At 45.0% G+C, this 26,064-nt stretch overlaps 1 protein-coding gene across 8 annotated transcripts in view; it reads left to right on the forward strand.

The window, feature by feature from the left end:
- GRID1 (glutamate ionotropic receptor delta type subunit 1) overlaps positions 1–26,064 on the forward strand; it is an 806,979-nt gene that overhangs the window by 772,580 nt on the left and 8,335 nt on the right. For 7 of the 8 annotated variants that reach the window (XM_035267800.3, XM_035267801.3, XM_035267804.3 and 4 more), the window contains 2 exons: positions 16,344–16,510; positions 22,620–22,860. In XM_035267800.3, the coding sequence (XP_035123691.1) occupies positions 16,344–16,510; positions 22,620–22,860 (408 nt within the window). Of the gene's footprint in view, positions 1–16,343; positions 16,511–22,619; positions 22,861–23,119; positions 23,211–26,064 lie in introns of all 8 variants that reach the window. The other variant, XM_078345425.1, reaches the window with a different exon arrangement.

The following is a 26,064-nucleotide window of genomic DNA, read 5'->3' on the forward strand; positions in this document are numbered from 1 at the left end:
ATCATAGTTCTCAAAGGGTGGGCCTTGTTCTAACACTGCCAGCATCATTTGGGAACTCGTTAGAAATGTACATTCTTGGACTCTACTGCAGAGCTAATGAATCAGAAGCTGGGCAACAGGGCGGTTAGCAATCTGTGTTTTAACATGCCCTCCAGGTGATTCTCATGGCTTCTGAGTTGGAGAACATTTGCTTGAACAAATGGTGGTGTTGAATTCTAGAAACTGAGGCCAAGGGTGCTCGCTGATGCTGTCCGTGAAGCCTCTGGGTGAGACTTCGGGGTGGAGAAAGGTGGAGGGCAGAGCTGGAGGGGCAGAAAGGATGGGCCCCGTTCAGCAGTTCAGTCAAGCCAAGATCAAGGCTCCTGGTTGCCCAGATTCTAGTTTTCATCCCTTCCTCTTTTATTCAATCACTTTGCACATATTTACTTAGCACCAACTCTATGCCAGACATCATTCTAGGGGAGTAAACAGGACATGCATGGTCAAGGAGCTTACATTCTTCTCTGCGTGTGTGTGTGTGTGTGTGTGTGTGTGTGTGTGTGTGCATGACACACAGAGAGTATCTGCACAGTCCTGTTCCCGTGCCTTATGGGCTATTTGACCCCATGTATGCTTGTCATCTGTGCACCCTGAATTCATGTATTCTTAAGTTGTTTCAGTTCTCTGGGATGGCATTCTTCATTCTGTATTCTTTTCCCTTTGTAATCTATTTTGTATCTAGGCACACTAATTTACTCTTTCTTTTAGGTCATTCTTAATTTTTCCCATGGAATAACTCAGATTAGATTATAGTTTATTATGGTCTTTGGACAATTTAAAATTTTGACAAATCATTAAAAATCAATGTGTCCCTTTTCCCTACTGACAAGTTGTTTATAGTCCCTAGTTTTGCTGATAGTGTACAATTTCAGATTTTGAGAAAGGAGGCTTTGATTTTTTCTAACTTAGGACTTTTTTTTCCTTTGTACCAAACTAGCTTCTTTTTCTCTTGGAAATATAAGAAACCTTATTTTACAAGGACAATTTTTGGTTTACAAAATAAAAGCATTCCTCCCAAAGTGCTGGAGGCCCCAAAAGGGAATGCGGCCATAGTGGCTCTATAGGGTCGGATGCTATAGGCAGATGTCATTAGCAAAAGTTTGACAAGAATCTGGCAGCAGAAGAGTGGAAAAAAACAGCATGAGGACAGAGTCAGTGGCTTAAGGGGCTTAACTCGGCTCTTTAGGGCTTCTAATGCTAAACTTTTGATGTGGCAGAGAAGAAGGCCATTTGTAGTCAAGGAGATCTGAGGAGGAATTGAAGCTCTGCCAATAGCTAATTCTGTGGCCTTGGGTACAATTCTTATTGAGCCTCAATTTCCCTGGGTGGAAAATATACACAATTTGGACAATGGAAGTTTATCCTGAACTTTCTAAGAAATTCAGGGAATGGAATTGATGGTAAGGAAAGAGAGTGCCTGGTAAAGCAAAAAGTAGAGTTCTTTTCAAGATGTTCAGTGTTACTTTCCTTTAAAATGTGTTTTTAGTAGCCTTGGTGTCAACTCTATGGCTTCCCTTATTCCATTTATTACTCCAGTTCAACACCCTGGAGCCTGAATACTATCTTTCTTTCTAAACCTATGTTCAAGAGAAGATCAGAAATTATTTGACCCCCAGCTCTGAATCTTTACATCTTAACTTTAGCATGCATTAGGATCACCTGGAAAGGTTATTAAAACATAGCCTTTTGGACCTCATTCCAAGAGTCTCTTATTTAGTGAGTCTTGGGATGCTACCTGATAATTTACATTTCTTGTACGTTCTTCAGTGAGCTGGTGCTGCTTGTCCAGAAAACACACTTTGAGAATCACTAGTCTATAGCATAGACTGAGAATGCCAGCACTGGAGAAGACTTTAGGGACCATCTGCGTGCCTCTTCCATTTTTATAAATTGATATGAAATCAGTAATTGGGCCGAGACTGTGACCCAGCTTAGTCTAACAGTTTTTCTAATTTACTAGGCTGATGGTTGAGGACAAGTTCAAGTGTGATTTATTCCGAGGTAATGGCATTGTTATCAGGATCCAAACTTTAAGCTAAAATAATGCTGGTAATGATTGTTATGATCATGAGAATAACGTATTGTTGTTTGAGTTTCTTCAATGCACCAGGCACTTTCCACACTGTCTTTTCCTGTGACAAGTGTGTGAGGTGGGCATGCTATTCCTATCTTCTAGGTGAGGGCATTCAGCTCAGAGGGCTCAGCTAGCTGGCCAAGGATGCTACAGGAAGACACTGTCTGCCTATCTTCAAACCCTTGTTCTTGCCATGCTCTCTATGAACTAGGATAGAAAATTCTCTAAGGAAGTTTAAAAATCAAAGGGCAGATAACATAAGAGAAAAGGCATTTCTGTTATTGTTGTTGCTGTTGTTGAGTTGTTTGAGTTTCTTACAAATTCTGGATATCTGTTCCTCCATTAAAAAGTGGGCAAAGAACATGAATAGACAGTTTTCAAACAAAGACATACAAATGGCCAACAAGCATATGAAAAAATGCACAGCATCACTAGTCATCAGGTAAATGCAAATTAGACCCACAGTGAGATATCATTTACACCAGTCAGAATGGCTGTTATTAAAATGACAAAAAATACAAAAAATAGCAGATGTTAGCAAAGATGCAGAGAAAAGGGAATGCTTCTATAATGTTGGTGTGAATGGAAATTACTACAACTTCTATGGAAAACAGTATGCAGATGTCCCAAAAAACTAAAAGTAGAACTGCCCAGCAAACCCCCTACTGGGTATCTTTTCAAATAAAATATTATATCAAAAAATAACTGCAGTTATATGTTTATAGCTGCTCTAGTCATAATAGCAAAGATATGGACTCAACCTGTGTCCATCAACAGTTGATTGGATAAAGAAAATGTGAGATATATATATATATATATATTTATGCAATGGAATATTATTCAGCCATTAAAAATAATAAAAACATGTCTTTTACAGTACTATGGATGGAACTGGAGGTCACTATCTTAAGTGAAATAATTCAGAAACAGAAGATCAAATACCACATGTCCTTACTTGTAAGTGGGAGCTAAATAATGTGTACACCTGGACATCAAGTGTGGAATAATAGACGTTAGAGACTTGGAAAGGTGGGAGGGTGAGATGGGGGAAGGGAAGAGATATTACATGAAGGGTACAATGTAGGCTATTTGGGTGATAGTTACAATAAAATCCCAGACTTCATTACAATGCAATATATCCATGTAACAAACCTGCACTTGTACCCTTTAAATTTACACAAAGAAAAAAAAAAACTCATGAGAAAAAGGCATTGGTGGCCTTTTTTGAGATGCAAAATTACTCTCATTCTCTCTACCCACTGCTATGCTCCTCACTATTGACTATGTTACTCTATGACACAGGAATACCACATAATGGGACAGGCAGTCATTTGCAGAAATCCTGGCACATGGCCATTAGGAGCCATGTTCTACTGCTGTAGCCTGGGGACACCTCCTTCCTCTCAGTTCTCCTATCCAGGTCATGGGCGGCCTCTCTTGGACTTCCATGACAAAGCTAAGGGCTGCCCTCATGTCTGTGCTCTACATGCCACACAACCCAGAGGACATCCTGCTGCCAGATGGCCTTTTCTGCCTTTTGGTTGTGTCGTGTCATTGTCCAGCTCCATCCTGTTCACTCTGGGCTGCAGCCAGGAGCTAAATTGACTTTGTGTCCTGCGGACCCTCAGGAAAGCAGCTTTTTCAGTAATTGTGGAGAGTTCAGCTGCAGTCTCTTTCCCCCTACACTGAGCCTGTCCTGCTTTGCCTCCTTTTGCTGGTCCGGAGTCTGATGCAGATAAAAATGAAAGTCTTTACCTTTCATTCTTTGGGTAGCAGGTTTCCTGGCAGCCTCCTAGCTGGGCCCACCTATGGTCTGCCTCACAACCTCACATTATATTGATTTTGCATCACCTCTCTCCATTGTTTTCTTTTTAGTGATGGGCTCTTCATTTCCAGCTGAAGGTCCACTTTTTCTGAACCCTTCATGGTTCTCCAGCAGCTTGGTACCTGAGTCCTCTTCTCTGCTGCCTCCCTGGGGGCAGTGGTGCTTACAATCATGCACATACTCATACACACACTCACACTCATCCACCTGCACACATTTATACAATTCTCACATGTATGCTCACACACCTTCACACACACACATTCCCTCACACTTACACATGTGCACACACTTGCATAATTCTCACACCTTCACATACATTCACACACAAACACAGTCATGCCTGCACATACATTATTTCAACATATACACACACACCCATACCCACACTTACACATTCCCATGTACAGATACACATGAGTACATACCTGTGCACACTACCATGTATTATCGAATGCACACACACCCATCCATACGTTCTCATGTGCATCCACACATACACAACTATGCACACATATCTCCCTCACACTTACATATAAGGCACATACACAGTTCTCACACACATAAATACACACTCACATACACTCGCATACCGTCCTTTTAGAAAACAATTCTTAGCCCCTGAGACAGTAGGGTCACTGGGGAGCTGGGCACCCTGCTTTTTCTATTGCACTGTGTACAAAGAAGGAGGCTGAGCCTCTACAGTCACCCTCAATATTCACAGTCACAAAAGGTGAGGCTTGCCAGGCTGCAGGAAACAGAGGCAACACAGAGACATTTAAAACCAACAAGAGCCACCTATAACGGCACCTCCCAGAGATGACCATGACTTATATTTGACACTTACTTTTGATTCTTCACAAACATAAAGTTTTACATAATAATTTAAGAGGAGGTCACAATGTCAGTACTCTAGTGTAACAGATTCGTTTTCTGCTAAACAACATAAGATTATCATTTATTCACTACTTATTATATATCAAACAAGATCCTAAACACAACACACATATTGAGGAATCCAATCCTCATCAGGACTCTGAGGTAGGGACCAGTTTATATCCAGTGGAACTGAGACTCAGAGATGTTAAGTAATTTGCCTGCACAGGCAGCAAGCAATGGAGCTGGGATTTAAACTCAAAGAGTTGGACTCAGTAACCCAGGCTGGTAGGCTAGTTCACAGCTCAGGGATGCCTCTTATTTCCCATGGAAATTTTCCTTAACAATCAATGCTCTTTTAAAACACCCTATTAATGGTAACATAATGTTCCATCATTTAGTACTATCGTTTACCTAGCTGATTCTCAATTATTGAGCATTTAGGTTGTTTTCAACTTCTGACTAGTTTAAACAGTGTTGCCCTAAAAAAATCTTTATGCAAACATTTTTTGAAAATGGAATAATTCTTTAGGATAAGTCCCACGGGGTAGAATTACTGCATGTACACATTTTAAAAACATTCGATTCTCTCCACCAAATTGCCATTCCAGAAATATCGTGCCAGCCACACTCCCACCAGCAGACCAAATTGTCTTTTTCTCTGCAGATGGTCTGGGTTTTTACTATTGCATCTAATTTGGCATGGTGCATACATAATACAGGTATCACTGTAGCCAGGGTTCAGGCTGCATGTGATAATGTGTTGCCATTGTATGAACATGACTATAGGAACTAAAACTTGGGATTCTTGAGAAGACTGAGCTCTGCTTTGTTAGGATAAATGGTGGCTACAAGCAGAGGCAGAATACACTCTGCCTGGGTGGTGAATACACATGAGAATGTGTCAGGTTTCCAAAGAGTCCCTGATATACAGAGAAGGGACAGACCCCATGTCTTCCCTTCTTCCAGAGTTTCAGTGACTCCATAAACTACTTCTGTTTCTAAAGCTAGGGAAAGACAGACATTGCAATTTATGTATGGTCTGTCACCAGCAATGTTCTCTGGGAAGGGGTCCAAGAGCAAAGACAGCAGGTGAATTTTCCCTAGTCCATTCTTCATGAGTCCAACCAGGGCAGAGGAGACAGCACAGACTTCTTTGGAGCCAGATGTAACTCAGGTTGACATGGCTCCGCTATTCATAATTCAGGCTTGTTTGGGACATGTGACTTAATTTTTCTAAGCCTCAGTTTCTTTGTCTGTAAATGGGGTGAAATCTTCTGCCCTTGAGAATTATTTCATGGATAAAAAAGGGATCAGCTTTCTGAAGGCCTTGGTACCCAGTGGGTGCCCCACACCTACTTGTACCTGGCACAAGGGGTGCCTGGCTTCCTGCTGTGCTACTTCCTGATAGCATTTCTAACTGATGTTTGCAGCACCAGCATTCTCATTTGGGGGAGCAGTGTGGTTGCTTGTCCCTTTCCAAAGCAGTTAGGATGGAATGGAATAGAATGATGAGGTTCTTGCCTTGAAGGCTGATGTCTGCGAAAGGTTGTGCTCCAAGTGAGTTCCAAAAGGGGTGGAATCTGTGGAGTAACAGAAGGCAATGCAATCTCATCTTACTGCCAGTGTGAAGTCATGGAATACAAGCATGTCATCCAATATCCCAGCTCACTTGTGGCTTTGTTTATAGGGCCCAATCTTCCTCCAGCAAATAGAGGCCAATCGTATTCCTCTAAATGTTAGGGAGGATGCTATAAGTGTTACAGCCAGACTCCCTCGCCATGTCAATTTTTTTTTTTCCTTTTTTGACACTCCACAGTGCAGGTAGACTGAGAAGGGAATGTGTTTGCTAAGACATTTGCTGGAAGACAAGGCTGGGTGGTCTCTCTAGCTGCTGTGGTCCTGAAATCCCAGGGATGGATGCTCACATGCTTTTGACTTTCTCTCAGGCCAAGATGTTCTTCCTCCTTTCCGTAAATTTCCTGCCTCTGTTTTTTTTTTTTTTTATGTCTGGACTATGTTTTTTTGTTTGTTTTTCTTTTAGGGAAAGGGGAGAATGAACTGAAGCAAAATGTTTAGAAGTAGGCCAAAAATGTCAAGGAGACTTTCCCAAGTGCTTGGGTATTGCCAGGGAGCCAGTGCCCTGGAGAGGTGTGAGAGCTCTCCCAGGCCTTTGTGTCCTGTTGACGGGCCAGGGCAGTGCCCCAGTGGAGCCAGGGGCACGTGAGGAATGCAGAATGGATTGGGTGTCTGTGTTGTGTGTGATAGCACAAATTGTGAAACAAGGTTAAATAAAGATAACATTTTCACCCGCTTGACTAGAAAATCATTACTTATCCCACTCCATTAGGTGATGATCCGTCTTTTAGAATATTACATTTCACATGTATACACAACAGCAATAAATACTGTATCTATCAATAATGATCATTCTATTTTTTCTTCTACTTTCCTTAAGTATTCTTATATGTATGTATGTGTGTGTACATATATATATATATATTTAGTGTTTTTTTCAGTCTTTATATCACCATTTGTTACATAAGATGCTATCACATTTATGAACCATAATTTATTAAAGTATTTCCCTAATAGTAAATATTTAAACTGTTTGTATGTTTACTTTAGAGTCAGCTCTTGATTTAGAATATTTGTCATGGATTTTAGATACATTTAGATTACTTTTTCAGTTAAAACCCAACTTGCAAAGGTTAAAGGTATGAGCAGCTTTAAACATTTGTGTTCTGTATTTTTGTGTTACTCTCCAAAGGGCTGCATCATTTTGTGAGGCCTGTAGCCATGAAGGATGACATGCATTTTTTTCACAATCTCTTTACCACTAGATATTATCAATTTTTTAAAAAGCTCTGTGTAAGTGGCCAAATAACATTTCTAGGATGTATGTTCTAGAAAGGTAATTTGGCCACTTACACTTATTAGTTTTCAGACCTCTACTTTCTTGTATGATCTGCAAATATGTTTCAAAGCTCCTGGAAGAAACCTGTGCTGGAGTTACTGGGACCCCAGAACTAGTCCTGAGGGCTCTCTGGGGTCAAAAGGGCCTGGAGAGTTGGGTGTCTGTGCCCACCTAGGCTCTTCAGAGAGCTGAAGGTTTGGAGCAAGGTTGGCTTCATCCACAGCCTTGTCCCAGCCTACCTTTCCACCAGCCTTATTCTAAGGCATTGATCCATGGTAAGTCAGCGACTGGAAATTCAGAATGCACTTAATATTATAAATAAGCTAGCCAGATAAAGGTAATTTAACCCATTGAAAGGTGAAATACAGTGTTTGTTTTTGTTTTGTTTTAATAGCAGAACCGAAATCGGAGGCATCCCTTTCACCTTTTAGGCATTATGAGACAAATGCCAATAATCTATTTGCAAACAGCTCAACAGCTATCATGCCTGTTCTGACATTATTCTCCTCAACTCCCCATGTTCACCTGGAAGGAGGGACAAGGCAGTACTGGGAGACACAGGAAGAAGGAGTTGGTCTGAACAGGAAGTGGCAAAAATAGCAGATCTAATGATCTATGGTGACATTTGGTCAAGGGTCACCTGTAGGGAGGTGGCTGGGTTTACCCTCTTTCCTCAACAAGTACAAGGTTGAGAGGAAGCTCGATTCCTGCCTATGCTCTGTGTTTTTCAGAGCCTGGAAAACATCCTCAACAGAAAAGAGTTCATATAAATAGGAAATGACAAATGCCTCCTAATGTGAGAGGTCTATGAAATGGAGGTGAAGGGATGGAGAATGGTGAGAAAGGGGTAGACATATTTTCCTAGTAGAACTAGAGGGTAGATAAGAAGCTGCACCCACGGAGGAGGGGGCTGAACCTAGGAGCGGGATTGGGGGAAATGCTGAGACTCAGGGTAGGAGGAAGGCAATCTTACAATGGGAGAGGCAGGGAAGAGAGGAGATGCTTGGCTATCCCAGAGGCTCATGCTTGATATATTCAGAATCCCCCAAATAGTGGGGAAGCCAGACCTGTGGATAAAGTAGCACAGAATAAGGGATGGATTCATCATTTTTTTTTTTTTTTTTTTTGGGAGGAAGGTAGGAAGGCAGGAAGGGAGGGAAGGAGGAAGGGAGGGAGGAAGGAAGGGAGGAAGGAAGGAAGGAAGGAAGGAAGGAAGGAAGGAAGGAAGGAAGGAAGGAAGGAAGGAAGGAAGGGAGAAAGTGGGGAGGGAGGGAGGGAGGGAGGGAGGGAGGGAGGGAAGGGAAGGGAAGGAAGAAAATCAAGCAATGAGAGAGACATTGCCGACCTGGATCTAGAGGTTTATAAGTTGATTTCTTTTTTATTTCTTTATTATTATTATTATTTTTTTTTGAGAGAAGGAAAGAAAAAAAATGAGTAAAGGAGAGGGAGAAAGAGGAAGAGAAAGAGGGAGGGTGAATGGAAATATTACTTTATTCTGAAAAAAAAATGGGTATTAATAATGGCCAATCAATGTTTCATTTAAACCTATGAGTAGGTGTGATGTGGTATTGACAAGAATGTATATTTTGTGTATTTGAAGTGGAGAGCTCTATAAATATTTATTAAGTTTACTTGTTCCAGATCTGAGTTTGAGTCCTTATATCCTTATTAATTTTCTGTCTCATTGAATCTAAGTCTCTATGTATCTGGGTGTTAGGATCGTTAGCTCTTGTTGTTGCATTGATCCTTTTTTTTTTTTTTTAATTTTTTATTGGATTATAGGTTTTGGGGTACATGAGCAGAGCATGCAAGACAGTTGTGTAGGTACACACATGGCAGTGTGCTTTGCTTTTCTTCTCCCCTTCACCCACATTTGACATTTCTCCCCAGACTATCCCTCCCCACCTCCCCCTCCCACTGGCCCTCCCCTTTTCCCCCAATAGACCCCACTGTTTAGTACTCCCCTTTCTGTGTCCATGTGTTCTCATTTTTCATCACCCACCTATGAGTGAGAATATGCGGTGTTTCATTTTCTGTTCTTGTGTCAGTTTGCTGAGGATGATGTTCTCCAGATTCATCCATGTCCCTACAAACGACACAAACTCATCATTTATGATTGCTGCATAATATTCCATGGTGTATATGTGCCACATTTTTCCAATCCAGTCTATTATCAATGGGCATTTGGGTTGATTCCAGGTCTTTGCTATTGTAAACAGTGCTGCAATGAACACTCGTGTACATGTGTCCTTATAGTAGAACGATTTATAGTCTTTTGGATATATACCCAGTAATGGGATTGCTGGGTCAAATGGAATTTCTATTTCTAGATCCTTGAGGAATCGCCACACTGTCTTCCACAATGGTTGAACTAATTTACACTCCCACCAACAGTGTAAAAGTGTTCCTTTTTCTCCACATCCTCTCCAGCATCTGTTGTCTCCAGATTTTTTAATGATTGCCATTCAAACTGGCGTGAGATGGTATCTCAATGTGGTTTTGATTTGCATCTCTCTGATGACCAGTGACGATGAGCATTTTTTCATATGATTGTTGGCCTCATATATGTCTTCTTTCGTAAAGTATCTGTTCATATCCTTTGCCCACTTTTGAATGGGCTTGTTTGTTTTTTTCCTGTAAATCTGTTTGAGTTCTTTGTAAATTCTGGATATCAGCCCTTTGTCAGATGGGTAGACTGCAAAAATTTTTTCCCATTCTGTTGGTTGCCGATCCACTCTAGTGACTGTTTCTTTTGCCGTGCAGAAACTGTGGAGTTTCATTAGGTCCCATTTGTCTATTTTGGCTTTTGTTGCCAATGCTTTTGGTGTTTTGTTCATGAAGTCCTTGCCTACTCCTATGTCCTGGATGGTTTTGCCTAGATTTCCTTCTAGGGTTTTTATGGTGCCAGGTCTTATGTTTAAGTCTTTAATCCATCTGGAGTTAATTATAGTGTAAGGTGTCAGGAAGGGGTCCAGTTTCTGCTTTCTGCACATGGCTAGCCAGTTTTCCCAACACCATTTGTTAAACATGGAATCCTTTCCCCATTGCTTGTTTTTGTCGGGTTTATCAAAGATTGTATAGTTGTATGTATGTTGTGTTGCCTCCAGTGCCTCTGTTTTGTTCCATTGGTCTATATCTCTGTTTTGGTACCAGTACCATGCTGTTTTGATTACTGTAGCCTTGTAGTATAGTTTGAAATCCGGTAGTGTGATGCCCCCCGCTGTGTTCTTTTTGCTTAGAATTGACTTGGCTATGCGGGCTCTCTTTTGGTTCCATATGAAGTTCATGGTGATCCTTTTACCACTATATCTTTGTTGCTTTAAAATCTATTTTATCCGATACAAGAATTGCAACTCCTGCTTTTTATTTATTAATTTATTTATTTTTGCTCTCCATTTGGTTGGTAAATCTTTCTCCATACCTTTGTTTTGAGTCTTTGTGTATCCTTGCATGTGAAACAGGTCTGGATGTAACATGCTGTTGGGTTTTGGCTGTGTCTTTTGATTGGGGGATTTAGTCAATTTAAATTTAGGGTTACTGCCATTTGATGTTAACTGGCTGTTTTATCCATTCGTTGATGTAAATTCTTCTTTATGTTGGTGCTCTTTACTTTTGGGTATATTTTTAGAAAGGCTAATACTGGTTGTTTCTTTCTGTGTGTAATGCTTCTTTCAGAAGCTGTTGTAAAGCAGTCCTGGTGGTAATAAAATCTCTGAGTACTTGCTTGTTCGTAAAAGATTTTATTTTTCCTTCAGTTGTGAAGCTTAGTTTGGCTGGATATGAAATTCTGGGCTGAAGGTTCTGTTCTTTGAGAATGTTGAATATTGGCCCCCACTCTCTTCTGGCTTGTAGAGTTTCTGCTGAGAGATCTGCTGTAAGTCTGATAGGCTTGCCTTTGTGCGTAACCTGACCTTTCTCTCTGGCTGCCCTTAGTATTTTCTCCTTCCTTTCAACCCTGGGGAATCTAACAATTATGTGCCTTGGGGTTACTCTTCTTGAGGAATATCTTTGTGGTGTTCTCTGTATTACCTGGGGTTGAATATTGACCTGCTTTGCTAGTTTAGGAAAATTTTTCTGAATAATATCCTGAAGGGTATTTTCCAGCTTGGATTCATTCTCTCCATTGCATTCAGGTACACCTATCAAACGTAAATTTGGTCTTTTCACATAGTCCCACATTTCTTGTAGACTTTACTCATTCCTTTTTATCCTTTGTTCTGTAATCTTGTCTTCTTGTTTTATTTCATTAAGTTGGACTTTGACCTCTGATATCCTTTCTTCTGCTTGAACAATTCGAGTGTTTAAACCGGTGCATCCTTCTCGGAGTTCCTGTATTATATTCTTCAGTTTCATTAATTCACTTATATTCCTCTCTAAGTTGTTTATTCTCAATAGGATTTCATCAAACCTTTTTTCAAAGTTCTTAGTTTCTTTACATTGGGCTACAACATGTTCTTTTAACTCACAGAAGTTTCTTATTATCCATTCCTTGAAGCGTGATTCTGTCATTGGGATGCACTCATTCTCCATCAAGCCTTGTTCCATTGTTGATGTGGAACTGTGATCATCTTTAGAGGGAGAGGCGTTCTGATTTTGAATATTCTCAGCCTTTTTATGCTGGGTTCTTCCCATCATTGTGAATTTATCCTCCTGTCGTCTTTGAAATTACCAACTTTCAGATTAGGTCTCTTGAGCAGACGTCCAAGTTGTTAGTTCCCAGGGCCAGAACAGCGGAGATAAGACTGATGGTGCTTTTCTGCCCAGGATTCTCCTGTCTGGCTTCCTTCTTGTGTCCAAAATAGGTGACTCTGGCTTCCCGGGGCTCCAAACCTCGGTCAGAAGGGGAACCAGTCTCATTTACTCTGCACCAAGAGCTGCCATGCCAAGGTGCCAGCCACTGCACAGGCCTCAGGAGTCATGCTGGGGTCCCGTGTGGGTCCTCCAAACCTCGGTCCAAAGGGAAGTCAGCCCTGTTTGCTCTGCTCCGAGAGCTGCCATGCCGAGGTGCCGGCAAAACCACTGCACCGGCCACAAGAGTAGTGCTGGCGACCCGTGTGACTCCTCCACTGGGAATCTTCTGCTCCGTGAGCGACCAGAATTTGTCTGAAAGTGTGGCGTCCTCTAGTTCTCTGCGCTTTAACTGAGAGCTGCAATCCTGAGATGTTAGCGATCGGCCATCTTGGATCCTCCGGATTCATCATTTTTAGGGGCCACATGCAAAACTGGTTCTGACCCTACAGGGAAGAAACAAAGCTTAGAGTTTCTGTGGGGCAGGGTGGAGCTCATTCTGCAAGGGGTCAAGAAGAGAGTCTGTATAAAGACATCGGGGCCATGATGGGTGGAATATTTTGACTTCTTAGAGCTGGCATCTGCAATGTTCCCGACAGATGGTCACAGCATGGTCAGACCTAAGAAGCCTTATGTGGCAGACAGGCTCTGTGACACACTGGAAATTGGGGAGACATCTGCAAGGTCCAGAAAGTTCTCCTGGATCTAGAAGAACTTGGGGACCCAAGGAAAGATTTCAGTATTGCCTTTTACTCAGCATGGGGCTGAAAGAGAAGGGCTGAGAAAGCTCTGGGATGCCAAGGAAGTGAAGATGACATTTTAGGAATGGAGGGTATTTCATAAGGATAGAGCTGGAATCTGGCCTCTCGTGCCACTGTTGGAGCTTCTGATTTGATCCTGTCAGGGCCTTGCCCTTAAAAGGTTCTTCCCCATGCACAGGGAGCTCGAGGCATGTACTCATGCTTGATATTCTCACCAGTACTTGGAGGCACTGAAGTCAAGGCCATTTCCTGTGTTCACCCTAAGCAGGGCTCAGTCAAGTTCTAAGTAGAAATAGCAAATAGGTAAGATTTACCACAGTTCATCCTCCCCTCTTTCTCATCTCCACAGTTATACTCCCCTACATTTCCATAGCATCACAATCCCCTGGCATTAGATTTTTCTGCCTTCTCCAAGGGTGACCCCCTGATCTGAGAGGTAGGCCCATGCCATGACTAGAAAGCTTGTCCTAGAGCCCACCTCCAGGTCCCATCACAAAAAGTGGAACAGCACCCTCTCCAGGTGCTTCTGCATTGACGTTTTCAGGCAGATTCAGGACCCACCCACCTGCTTCCTCAAGCAGACACAAGGAATATATCGGAGACCTGGCACAGTGGCGTGCACCTGTAGTCCCAGCAACTCAAGATACTGAAGCAGGATGATTGCTTGAGCAAGGAGTTTAAGTTCAGCCTGGACAACATAGCAAGACTGTCTATATTTATAAATAAATAAATATAATGATGAACTTAATCCCTGTTTGCAAATAGGCAAATAGGGAGGTGGAGTGTTCAGCAGGTCCAGAAAGGCAACTCCCACTGTCTCCTATCGACTTCTTTCCTGGTTAGTAGGGATTTGAGGCTGAGCCATTGCCAGCATCCCTTCTGGATGTCCCTCCTTCTCAGCTTAGGCCAGCAGCACTATAAATGCGGCTGCTTCCATGCAGCTGTGCTTACCTGTCCCTAAGCCCAAACTGAGTCACAAATGCCTGTGGCTTGAAGGAAGCCAAGTGCCCCGTTAGAGCGGCCACCTCAGGCATTTCTTGGAGTCCCTTTCCATTCTCTCTAAGCCAGCATATTTTGTTTTCATTCTTGGAGCATCACTTGAAATGTAGAAACACACCTGGTCTTAATTCTTCCCTCAACATGACGTGCCCTTTTGAAATCGTACAAATAACAATGTCTGATTGTCACGTTCAATTGCAAGCATTGACGTGAAATGCTCTGAAATCTGACTGAAGCCAAATATTAGGTCATAAGTCAACACTTTGCTGCGAAACTTGGTTACTAAGAGGTTGAAAATGTATATCTTTTTGTAAGAAAAGTTGTTTGCCAGCAGGAAAAAAATTCAAGGACTGTTATCTTCCCACATGGAAGGAGAGAAATGTCTGTAATTTTGCAACCTGGGTCAGGGTCCTTTAGGACTTCTGGAATTGGACTGGTTGAGGAATGAGGCCTTGGTGCAATATTTGGATCACTCCCTGAGGTGGAAGTCAATGAGTGGCACAGGTGTGTGTCATTTCTTACAAGGTCATTGGGCAAAATTGTCTGAATGTCTGGGATCAGGCTCTTCCCACTGCAGGAGGTCACACTCTGCCCATAAATCCTTCTAATGGAGAACTTCTGACAAGGAAATGAGCTGTCTTGGGCCATGGGCACTTGGAGTCTTGAAAGAAATAAAAATATCAACTAACTTCATCTAAGTAACTATGGCACTTTTTGGAAACTCTCAGTGGACATGAAGACCCAACTGAACAAAGGCAGGTGGCAGGGACAATGCCCTCAACAATGCCAAGAAGCCTGTAGCTTGCCAGCATGGCCTATTAGTATCTAGGATGTTTCAGTGCTGTCAACAAGCCCATTATGAGCCCCCCGCCCCATCATCTAGTGCAAGCTATGGTAAAAAGGAAAGAGGTGGTAGAGAGGTGTCTCTGTGCTCACTATAGCATCCAAGCCAGGCACTTTGCTGCATTAACAACATTCTACTTTATTTTAAGATGGCCAAGTGACAGTGTCAAGTTTGCATCTCATTCCAAAAAGTAAAGTGGCTTGCATTCACTCCAAGTGCCCAAACTCCAGGCAAAGTTAGAATTGTGGTTCAGGATAGAAGAGAACCTCTGCTGTGGTTGTGTGTGACAGAGTAGGACTTTAGCTGTGGCTGCAGGAAAATTCCTGATGAAAGAATCTGTCACCACTGCACTGATGTGGAGATAGTGACACCAGAAACCTGCACCTGTGTGTGCATATATATGTTTACATGTGTGTGTGTGCAAACATATATGCAGGTATGTGTGTGCATGCACACGTGCACACATTTATGGGTGCATGTATGGGTGTATTACACATGTATGTGCATGTGCAAAGGCGTATGTGTGCAGGCATGTGTGTGCATGTATGAGGGTATGTGTGCAGGCATGTATATACCTTCATGTGTGGGCAGTAAAAGACAAGTGGCAGAAGGCTGACATGTTACCATAATAGTCAAGCCCTGTCTCTAATGGATTTTTCTCCAAGCACAGAAGGCTCTAGACATGTGCTTCTGCTTGATATTAAGTCGCCATTACTCTGGGGCACTGAACTCAGGGCCATTTTCCATATTGACCCTAAGCAGAGCTCAGTCAAGTTCTAAGTTGAAGCATCAAGTGGAAAAGATTTGCCACAGTCCTAACTGTTATGCTCCCCAACATTTCTGATCTGAGAATCTCAGTCACCTGGCATTAGATTTTCTGCACTGTCCAAGGCTGAGCCCTCTAATCAGAGACAGAGGCCCATGACACTGTGACCAGGAAGCTGGTCTTAGAGCCTGCCTCTAGCTCCTCACCCCCTCCCCTTTCCATGAGATATTTTGTGGCTGGCCTGTACGTCTTTTATGTCTAGTCAAAGTGAGTGGCCTCAACCAGTGCTGGCATTTGTAGGCCAGAGAACAGTAGCAGAGTTTCTGTGCTGTCTGGTGGGTAGGAAGACCATTGAGGATGGGTCCATCAAATCCCACCATCAAGATGGCTCACCGGTCAAAGCTGACACAGCTGGCCAGGCCTGTCTGACTTCATGGTAATTTTGATCTTTCAGGCAAAGAAGGGGAACTACGCCTTCCTGTGGGATGTGGCCGTGGTGGAATACGCAGCCCTGACGGATGACGACTGCTCAGTGACTGTCATTGGCAACAGCATCAGCAGCAAGGGTTACGGGATCGCCCTGCAGCATGGCAGCCCCTACAGGGACCTCTTCTCCCAGAGGTAGGCATGGGTAGCCAGGTGGCTCCAGCTGCCTCAGGACTCTAGTGGTCGAGGGTAGCAGAATAACCTCTTAGATGATAAGAGCCAATGCAAACTTCTTTGTTCATTCCATTTTCATAAGCACCTACTATGTCCCACTGCTTCCTCCTCTCTGAGCCTCAGACCCTATGGAAGTATATGGCCCTGCCAGGAAGGCTCAGATTCTGTGGAATCTCTGATGTGAGCAGGTAATGCCAGCACAGGGCATATTAGCACATGGGAAGGACATTCTCAGGATGCTAGGGTAGAGGTGGCAGAGAGGAGCATCTCACCAGACCCAGGATACCTGGGAGGACTTCCTAGAGGAGGGGACACCTGAGGCCTGAAGAATGAGGAGGAGTTAGCCAGAAAAATGAATAATTAGCAGGATCTGATCAGGCCCTACTAATCACTTTTAAGGAACAATATATCTATAAAGTGGGAGTAGTCAATGTGAAGACTTTTTTAAAAGTCGGGTTAGAGAAGCAGAATGTCTCCATATTTATCTACATGTGGCTGGAGGGGGGGCTCTGATTATAGGGCAGAAGTTTCCTGGTCCAAGGAGATGCTGTCTGCTCGGGCCAGGAAGGGACATGGCCTTAGCCAGAAAGGGTAGCCTTTTTCCAGTAGCCAGCCTGTGAACAGGGGCTCCTGTATCTGTGAAGGGCATTTTTCTGGGTGAAGGGATGAATCTGCAGAGCCCGGTGAAGAAGCTCTAGGAGCAGGCTCTGCCTGAGTCCACCCAAATCCAATATGAGGCAGAAGCATCTGAATAAAAAGGCTGGCTTCGTGCCAGGCTCAGGGGCAACCCTTGTCAACTGGTGAACACTTGAATTTCAGCACTAAGGAACTGCTGTTTGGAGAGGTGAGAGTCCTCATAAACCGTTTCTTTAACATCCCACAGTTCAGAGGAGGTAACTAGGAAATCCAAGGTCACTGAGCCAGCTGCTGGCAGAGCTGGGAGTAGAATCCGTGTCTTCTGAGCCCTGATGGTGTGCCCATGTTGCTGCTGGATCTCCAAGCCCCACCACCACCCTTCTCCCACACTCTAGATATCCAGATTGGGCCCTTCTGCTTATGAGTACCTGTGCTTCAGCCCCATTAAGGAAAGGCTGATGAGGAGGGCCTGCAACCAGTCCATTCGGTGGCTTGTTTGCAAAACTGAGGGAAAGAGTAGGGCTAATTAAGGTAAATGAGGCTTTTGGGTTTTCTCTTAAATTTAATCAGGTATACATTCTGTTCCTCCCTCTGCTCTCTGGAGCAGAGAGAGATGGCAAGAGGGAAGGAGGAACAGTGATTTATCAATTGCTCAGATTAAATGCATGAAGAAAGATGGCTTCTCTCCAGGATTCACAACACTTTGGTGTTCTTGAGGTTCACACCAGTTGGTTTTCCGAGATGGGAGGCGCAGGGCGATTCCACAGACCATCAACCTCTGAGCATCTCTCTAGAACAGATGGTAAGAGAGCCCATGGGGCCAACCAAGACTGCTAATGTGCCCCAAGACAGCGCTCACGGAAGCACAGGGCCCCAGAGAGGAAAGGTTAGAGTCCCCATGTGCTCACACTGCTCAAATGGCTCCTGAGAGTCTGCTGAAGTGAACACTGACGCACTGGAGAGAAGAGGCAACAGGCATTAGTCCGGGAGCCCTGGTGTCTCCTGTATTGGTGAATGGAGTCAGAGCAGAGGGAGCTCCAGTTAGGTCAGCGCAGAACCTGAGATTATTCAACCTGAGGAAGGTGGAGATGAGTGGGGAGGGGTGTGGCTGCCCACCTTCAATATCATAAGCCTTGCTGGGGACAGACAGAGTGAGATGTCCTTTGTGTGGCTTCAGAGAGGTGTGTGACGCCAGAGACCAGGCTTTCTGGAACAGGTCTGCCCACTACCTGCCCACACTCACTGACTGTGTAGTCCCTATGCAAAACCTCCCAACAGAGACCCCATGGGCTGCTCTCCCGACTCCAGTAGTCACCATAATCAGACATGGCTAGTCCAGTTTCCATGTCATTTTGGCAAGTAGTGATTGATTACTATTTGCTTTCCTCAGAAGACATGTGCTCTGTGATTATAAGAAAATGTCACCAGTGGCCTGTGCTGGCCTCCCACAGTTTCCTCATCTTCCTGCATGGTAGTTTCTCCTGGGCTGGAATCATCCCCGGAGTGGGGACACTTAGACTTCAGGTTGTCAACTTCCTCTGCCAGTGTTTCTTTAAAAGGATCTGTTGGGCCGTGTGTGGTGGCTCCCAGCACTCTGGGAGACTGAGGCAGGCAGATCACTTGAGGCCAGGGGAAGATCACTTGAGACCAGCCTGGCCAACATAGCAAAACCCTGTCTTTACTAAAAATGCAAAAAATTGGGTGGGTGTGGTGGCACACATCTGTAATCCAGCTACTTGGGAGGCTAGGGCATGAAAATCACTTGAACCCAGAAAGCAGAGGTTGCAGTGAGCTGAGATCATGCCACTGCACTCCAGCCTGGGTGACAGAAGGAGACCCTGTTCTCAAAGAAAAAAAGAGGCTTTGTTGTATGGTCCATACAGAATTCTATGCTGCCCCTAGCTAGGGCATGCTTCAGAGAAGTGAAGGGATAGGTCCTAAGAGCAATGCCTCATGCCATATGCAGAAAACAGGTCCTGGTACAAATGGTAGGTCCCAGCCTCATGTGGAACTGCTGTAACTGTCTTTCCCTTCATCCTGGGAACTAAACTATTCCCTTGAATAAAGATCACTCCTTTGCTTTGGCAGAGGACAGGATGTGGATGTCTGTGCGTGTGTGGCAGGGCTTATGTGCTGTAAACAGGCTTGCAGACCACAGCATGCGGAGTGGGCATTCAATAAATGTTTAGCAACTTAATAGCCATTTATTGAGCACCTACTGGGTAGCAGGCACCGCAGCTATTGAAAAGAAAAAAGCACCTGCAATTATATCTGTCTGGAAAATAGAACAACTGGCTTCAGGAAGTGGCTATTATCGCTCTGGCCTACTCGTAAGTGGGAGTATGGATTATTATGGTATGCATTAGTTTAGCCTCATTCTCAAAGTCATTTGTGTCCAGGACTTGTTTTATCTTTCTCTGTCCCTTCCATATTAAAATTTCCTTTTCTGTTTGTTTAGGTTTTTTTTGTTTTATGGTATACTTTCCTATAAATTGCCTTACTATCATTCTGGGATAAGATTGGGTATAAAAAATGCATACAATTATAGGGAGCAGGAAGAAGAAAAGGTCAGCCAAATTAAGTAACTTGCCTAACATTGCACAGGATGTGCCTAATGAGTGGAGAAGTGGGGGTCTGACCCTACAACTGCCATCTGGCCAGAGCCTCACCATTCCCCAGGCCAGAAGCTGGTCCTGGGAGAACAGCCTGCTGTTCTGGAAAGAGCATGGCCTCCTGGGTCAGAATGACCCAGCTCTGAGGAGCAGCATCGCCACTTTCTAATTGCAACAGTAGGCAAGGCATCTAGATTCTGAGCTCTAGGTCTTTGAGATGTAAAATAGACATAATAAGAACCACTTTGCAGGCTGTTATGAGGGCTCAAACAGTGTAAAATGATCAGCTCCTACTGTGTCCTCAATAAAAGGTCACTCATGTCAGTGCTGGCAGGATAAGGCTACTGGTCAATGTGGTCATCAGACTGACAACTACTAACACGCTTTTATGGAGCTCTGATTACTGGCTGGATCTCAAGTGAACTGTCTGTATGTATTCCCTTGTCTCATTTTGTCACAATATCCTGTGAGGTAGGTGCATTTATTACAACCTCAGGCTTTCATGATGAGAGAGCTAAATTTTAGAGGCTCTGAGTCTGGATTTGAATGGATATCCATGAACATGAAGCTCTGCTGTTTGTCCGTGGTCAGCTAATTGTTCAACTCCTGACCTCCTGAAAGGCCCTGAGGTCCTGCACATCTGTTCCTGGGGTTCCAGTAACTGCCAGGAGGCTTAACCCCTTCAGCCCTACCAGCAGAAACTTATTAAGGCCAGTGAACAGGCAGACACGCAGCCACTGAGTTGGCCTGACATGATCGGAGCCATGTGAGGTGGTGCAATATTGCAGCTGCCCAGTTCACCAGGCAACATGCCATGAGAGACGTCTGCAGTGCTCCGGGAAAATCTAAGCATGACCCCAAACCATATAAATGCACATGTATCTTAACAACCAAGTCCCTGAATGCACAGCCACATTCTGTTGTTTACATGCTGACCAGCGCCCTGAGCACTTAATGAACATTATGTCACTATCTAACCACAGCCATCTTAGTCAAGTTTTCATTACTCAGTTGGTACACTCACACATTTATTGACACAACAGACATCTACTCGTAGCCTTAGTGGTGCCAGCCACTGTGCTTGCTAAGGGAAAATAGAGCTCCTGTCCTGAAGGATCTGCTCATCCAAGCGGGGGTCAGCAGTTTACATTGCAAAGATGAAAACACTGAGCTTTAGTACAGGCAAGTCTCTAGTCCAGGTGAAGTCTGGTGCTTCCAAAGCCTATCTTTGCACTGGAGTAGGCCATTCCCAGCCATCAGGAGGCCATGCTGTGCTAGGCCCATGATGCTGCCAGGTCATGGGACCCTCTCAGGGCTGTGGCTCTTGTCTCAATCAGACACAAGCCCATGCGTGGGAATCGAGCACAGCCTCAGGTCTGTGTTCACAGCTAACCTGCAGTACAGGTCCAGGGTAGAGATCACACACCTGTCCAGTGAGCAGTGAATTTCTCCCAGCTATAAACATCTGCTGCTCTCTAACTACACACATCCGGAGAACTCAGAGGGATCTCTACAGATGTTATCAGTCAAATATGTCACCATGGATCAGGCTTAAAGAGCTCCACTCCCCAGTGGAAAAGCTTGGGTATTTGAGGTCTGGGTGCTACCAGCTACCACTGGCTCTCTGTTAAGATTCCTGGGTTCCAGACAAAATACCACAACCAAAGCAAACCAAAATGGGGAATATAAAAGCGGCATGGGTTGTCCCACCGTGATGAAATCGAGATCCTCAGAGCCTCTCAGAGCCCATGTTCTGGGCTCTGCCTTCTTCTCTGTCATCATCTGACACCTGCTCCCATACCACCCAATAGCCTTGTCGGTCATTTTTCCACTTCTTAAACGTCCTAAGTGCTACCCCAGACTTTCACGTGGGGTGTTAGTCTCAGGAAGGTTCTTCCTCCCCATAGTTGAAAGCCAAACCTTGCAGCCTCAGAATGACTTTGGCAAGACATTTCACCTCTCTGTGCCTTGGTTTCCCTCTCAGTAAAATGGGAAAATAGGAATAACCATCTCAAAGAGTTGGCATGAAAATGAGGATTCAACACTATTTACCAAGCATGGAGGGTACTCCTTGGCACGTAGAACATGCTAGACCCATGTGAGCTGTTTTATGACTAGTCTTACTTCAAGCTTCCCCTTACCTGTCGGCTCCTCAGTGAGGATTTCCACACCCAGTGGACACTACCCACCACATGCTGTTTCCTAGAAACTCTACTTTGATTTGTTGTGTTCATCGCAGCGCTGCCTGCACTTTGACTGAGCTAATTGTTTTAGGGTCAGTGTTTGTATCTCTAGACCATAAGCTTAGCAGTGCTGAACGTCATACTAGACAAAGCACAGGAGGCCCTTAAATCAAATGCTTACATGAATGATTTGGTGAACCCCAGTGGGAGAGACTTAGGCTATAGTAATGAAAGTTCAGAAAAAAGCATTTTCATGATCAGCAATATCCTAAGTCCGCAACCTAAATGTTTGCCTCTTTCATTTCTGTATTTCCCAGTTTTATCCTGAGCTCTTGCCACAGAATCCCTGTGATGGACCTTATGTGATTTGCTGTTAGATTTTATCCTTGGGCAGTGAGATGGGGTGGGAGAGGGCAGGGGGTGCTGGGCAGGGGAGTGACAAAATCTAATGTGCGTGGGGAATAACACTTTACCTGCAGTGTGGAAAGTGGACTGGGAAGAGAAGAGCTAAGGCAGAAAGCTTCTAGGATGGCTCAGTGTTGTCCATGGTGGGGCCAGTATGGTGGGACAGGAGCCAGGGCCCCTGTGGCTGAGTTCAGGAGGTCAGTGGCTGTAGCTCACCTCGATTGTGTCTTGCAGGATACTGGAGCTGCAGGACACAGGGGACCTGGATGTGCTGAAGCAGAAGTGGTGGCCACACATGGGCCGCTGTGACCTCACCAGCCATGCCAGCGCCCAGGCCGACGGCAAATCCCTCAAGCTGCACAGCTTCGCCGGGGTCTTCTGCATCCTGGCCATCGGCCTGCTCCTGGCCTGCCTGGTGGCTGCTCTGGAGTTGTGGTGGAACAGCAACCGGTGCCACCAGGAGACCCCCAAGGAGGTCAGCACCCTGGGGCCTGCCCTCCCTTCCACAGCCTAAGGCAGGAGTGTCACACTGGGCCATTTGGAGGGCGGACTGTTTCTAGTTAGTGTTTACCTGAGTCATCATGTCTGGAGACAGCAGTGCTTTATATTGGGGGATTTTGTCATTGTTTCATTCTGTTTTTAAAACTAAAGAAGACAGGTAGGGGATGTTTTCATGCTTAAACAAAGTGCTGCAGTGCCAGCCTCAGCCACTAAAGTCCTGTATTTATCTATAGAGCAGGTACAGCATGGGCAGTGCCAGAGAGCCCTTCCCTACCCTGCCCCGCCCATGTGCCTCCACCCTGACCTGGAGAGACCACCTGTAGGGTAAGAGAGGAGCCCATTCCTTCCTGATTCTCATTCACTTCTCAGCAAGGGCCACAGGGCACTGCTCTTCCAGGGCACCAGGGGATCCCTGTCCCTCCCAGCATTCCTTTCTCCCTACCTTACTCCTCCTTGCAGGGCCCAGCCTTGCCCCTGTCCTTCCTGGGTACACCCAGTCCAGGGGACACTGTAGCTCTGTCTAAACTCCAGGTTCTGGGCACACATCCCCTCCTGTGTGTGCCAACTGCAGCTGGTTCTGCCCCTCCACACTTCCTTCTTACTGGGGTTTTGTTCTTCTTCAAGCTCCTTTTTTTTAACTTTTTTTTCCTGAAATAAAGCCTTCACCAAGGTTCCCTGGAGACCTGGAGACAGTTCCCCTAAGGGAGGGAGGTAAGGAGTGTCATTTGGTGGTGATGCTTCGCCAGCAGAAACTACACACAGGCACATGCCCAGCCACACCATCTGTGGGGCTGTCACTCCCTGCCACATAGACCTCAGCTGTATCTAGAACCACAGCTCCACTTAGAGACTCTGTGGGTGAAAATGGATATAAACCTAACAGGAAGTGGAAGAGCACCCTGCATCAAAACCAAATGCACTTCTCTATTGGTTTTGTTTTTTGACTTTTTTGTTTTACTGAAGGCTCAATACCTGGCAGTTCATTAAATGATTTCAGAGGTAGAAGATCCAAAGGGCACAAAAAATAAACTGAGGCAGGAAAGAAAAACAGCCAGGAGAAGGTAAGAGCTGGCGGGATCCTTCTCAGCCTGATTTTGGGCAGGGATTTGACAGGAAGGGTGGGTCCACCACCTCTGTAGCCTGGGTATCTGGCCACATCACACCCTCTCTTCATTGGTGTGTAAGTGCATTCCTGGCAGGTCAGGGGCTAGGACAGGGGTGGGCATCCCTCGCTCCTTTACACAACTCTGCGTTATACCAGGTAGTGAGCTCTCTGTCCTTACACTGCTTAACTCAGTACATCTGCAATGTTTGGGAACATCTGTCTTTCTCTCTGGCCTTCTGTGTATCTCCATGCAAGGGAATGCAAAGCTGGGGCCAGCCATAGCTTCAGTGGCTGTCCTGTCACCCCTGGAGCTCAGGAGGAAAGGAAGGCCAAACTTTGAGAAAAAGCCCCTGAAAGGAACAGTTGATGGTTCTGTCCCAAGCTTCTTTGGCTACTGGAAAATTTTGTGTAAAGAAGCCCCTGGGAGGGACAGTGAATAATTCTGACAAGCAGTTTTAAGAAAAGGCTGCACGTATCTCGCCTCTCCTTGTCATGTCAGCCCCCTCCATGCCTTGGCCAGTGTGCTCCCTTCACCTGCTTGTTACCACCCAGGTCTCTGTACACAGAAGCATCAGTGGGCAGTCACAGTGTGGTGGCCCCAGAAGGATGGGAAAGACCAGGCCACCAGACTGACCCATGTTGCGCCCATTCCCTGTGTTGTTTGTTTAAGGTTTTGCTTATTCTCCCTAAGTCTTCAGCTGGGTTTCCTCTGTGCAAAGGCCCCTTGTGTCAGGGGAGCAGGGGAGGGTCTCAAGGTGGGTGAAAATTACATTGTCAGGAATTTGTCTTCCTGGGTAGCTGTGGGCAAGGGTGGGAGCCTGGAGACACAGGTTCAGGCTCAGCCCCAACCTCTAGCCTATCATTTGTGAGCCACATGCAGGGAGAGCTTATCCTTTGGATGGGAAGTCATTGTCTGCTTTTAGCCATGTCCCATCACAATGCCTAGATTAGTAACAGTTTGGACAATTTCAGCCTGGACCACCCACAGTTAATTGTGGTGTGTGGTGTGTATGTAAGAGAGACAGAGAAAGAGAGAGAGACTGGTGATTGTTAGAGACATAGATAGGAAGACAGAAAAGAAAAGAGAAAAACATGGAGAGACCAGGAGACCAAGGGATAACCTAGCTGTGAGGGCCAGCTCCTGGCTGGTAAAACATCTACGTTTTATTTCTGGCTTCTACGTAAGTCCAGGATCTCAGTTATGAAATGATGAATACATCAGCCCTGCTTCCAGAATGTGGGACTTCCTTTCCTGCTGCCAACCTGCTTCCAGATAGGAATGAGGACACATGGAGGGAGGCAGGTTGGAAAAGCACAGGAGCTGCCTGTCCTGCAGCCCCTTCTGGTATTGCTAAGAAGGGTTGCGTAGAAATGTTCCATCTTTTCCGTGTTTTTATGGGTTTCCAAATTTCAAATGCCTCCCTTCCTTCTTCTCTCTTTCCCTTTCTTCCTTTAATAAGCCTGCCTATAGAGACCCGGCCCCTGTCTTCAGGGAGCTTATCTCCTTGTGCTCAGATGTGGCAGAGAGCTGGGCCCGGCAGTCTCCACCCATTGATCAGGCTGACCTGCAGTGAGCAGCAGGTATCACAAAAGTGCAGAGGGCATCCATCCCAGCCAGGGCATGGTGGGGTCAGAGGGGTTAGGGGTGCTGGTTATTGAGGTCTACTTGGGGCTTAGAGCTGTGAGAACTGAGTGTTGAAGCATTGGTACAAACCCTGGCTCTAAAGATGGGATAGGGAGTTGCATTTTCGGCAGGGTAAACGGCATGGAGGTAAATAAAGTCATCATACCTCCTGGAGCTCCAGGGCTGAAGTGTCAACATGAGGAAGGAGATGCTAGCAGAGGTGCCTGGGGAGGGAGACAGGGCCTGCTCTGAAGGAGTTAAATGCCAGACCGAGAGGTTTTGACTTCATCATGCAGGGAATAGAAACCAGGAAAGGGCTCAAAATCATGGTGTTTTAGAAGCGTATTCTTAAAACCTACAAAGATGCTTGTAATCCCAGCACTTTGGGAGGCTGAGGTGGGTGGATCATGAGGTAAAGAGATCAAGACCATCCTGGTCAACATGGTGAA

The sequence above is a fragment of the Callithrix jacchus genome, chromosome 12, assembly GCF_049354715.1.
Source record: "Callithrix jacchus isolate 240 chromosome 12, calJac240_pri, whole genome shotgun sequence".
In the NCBI taxonomy this organism is placed as follows: domain Eukaryota; kingdom Metazoa; phylum Chordata; class Mammalia; order Primates; family Cebidae; genus Callithrix; species Callithrix jacchus.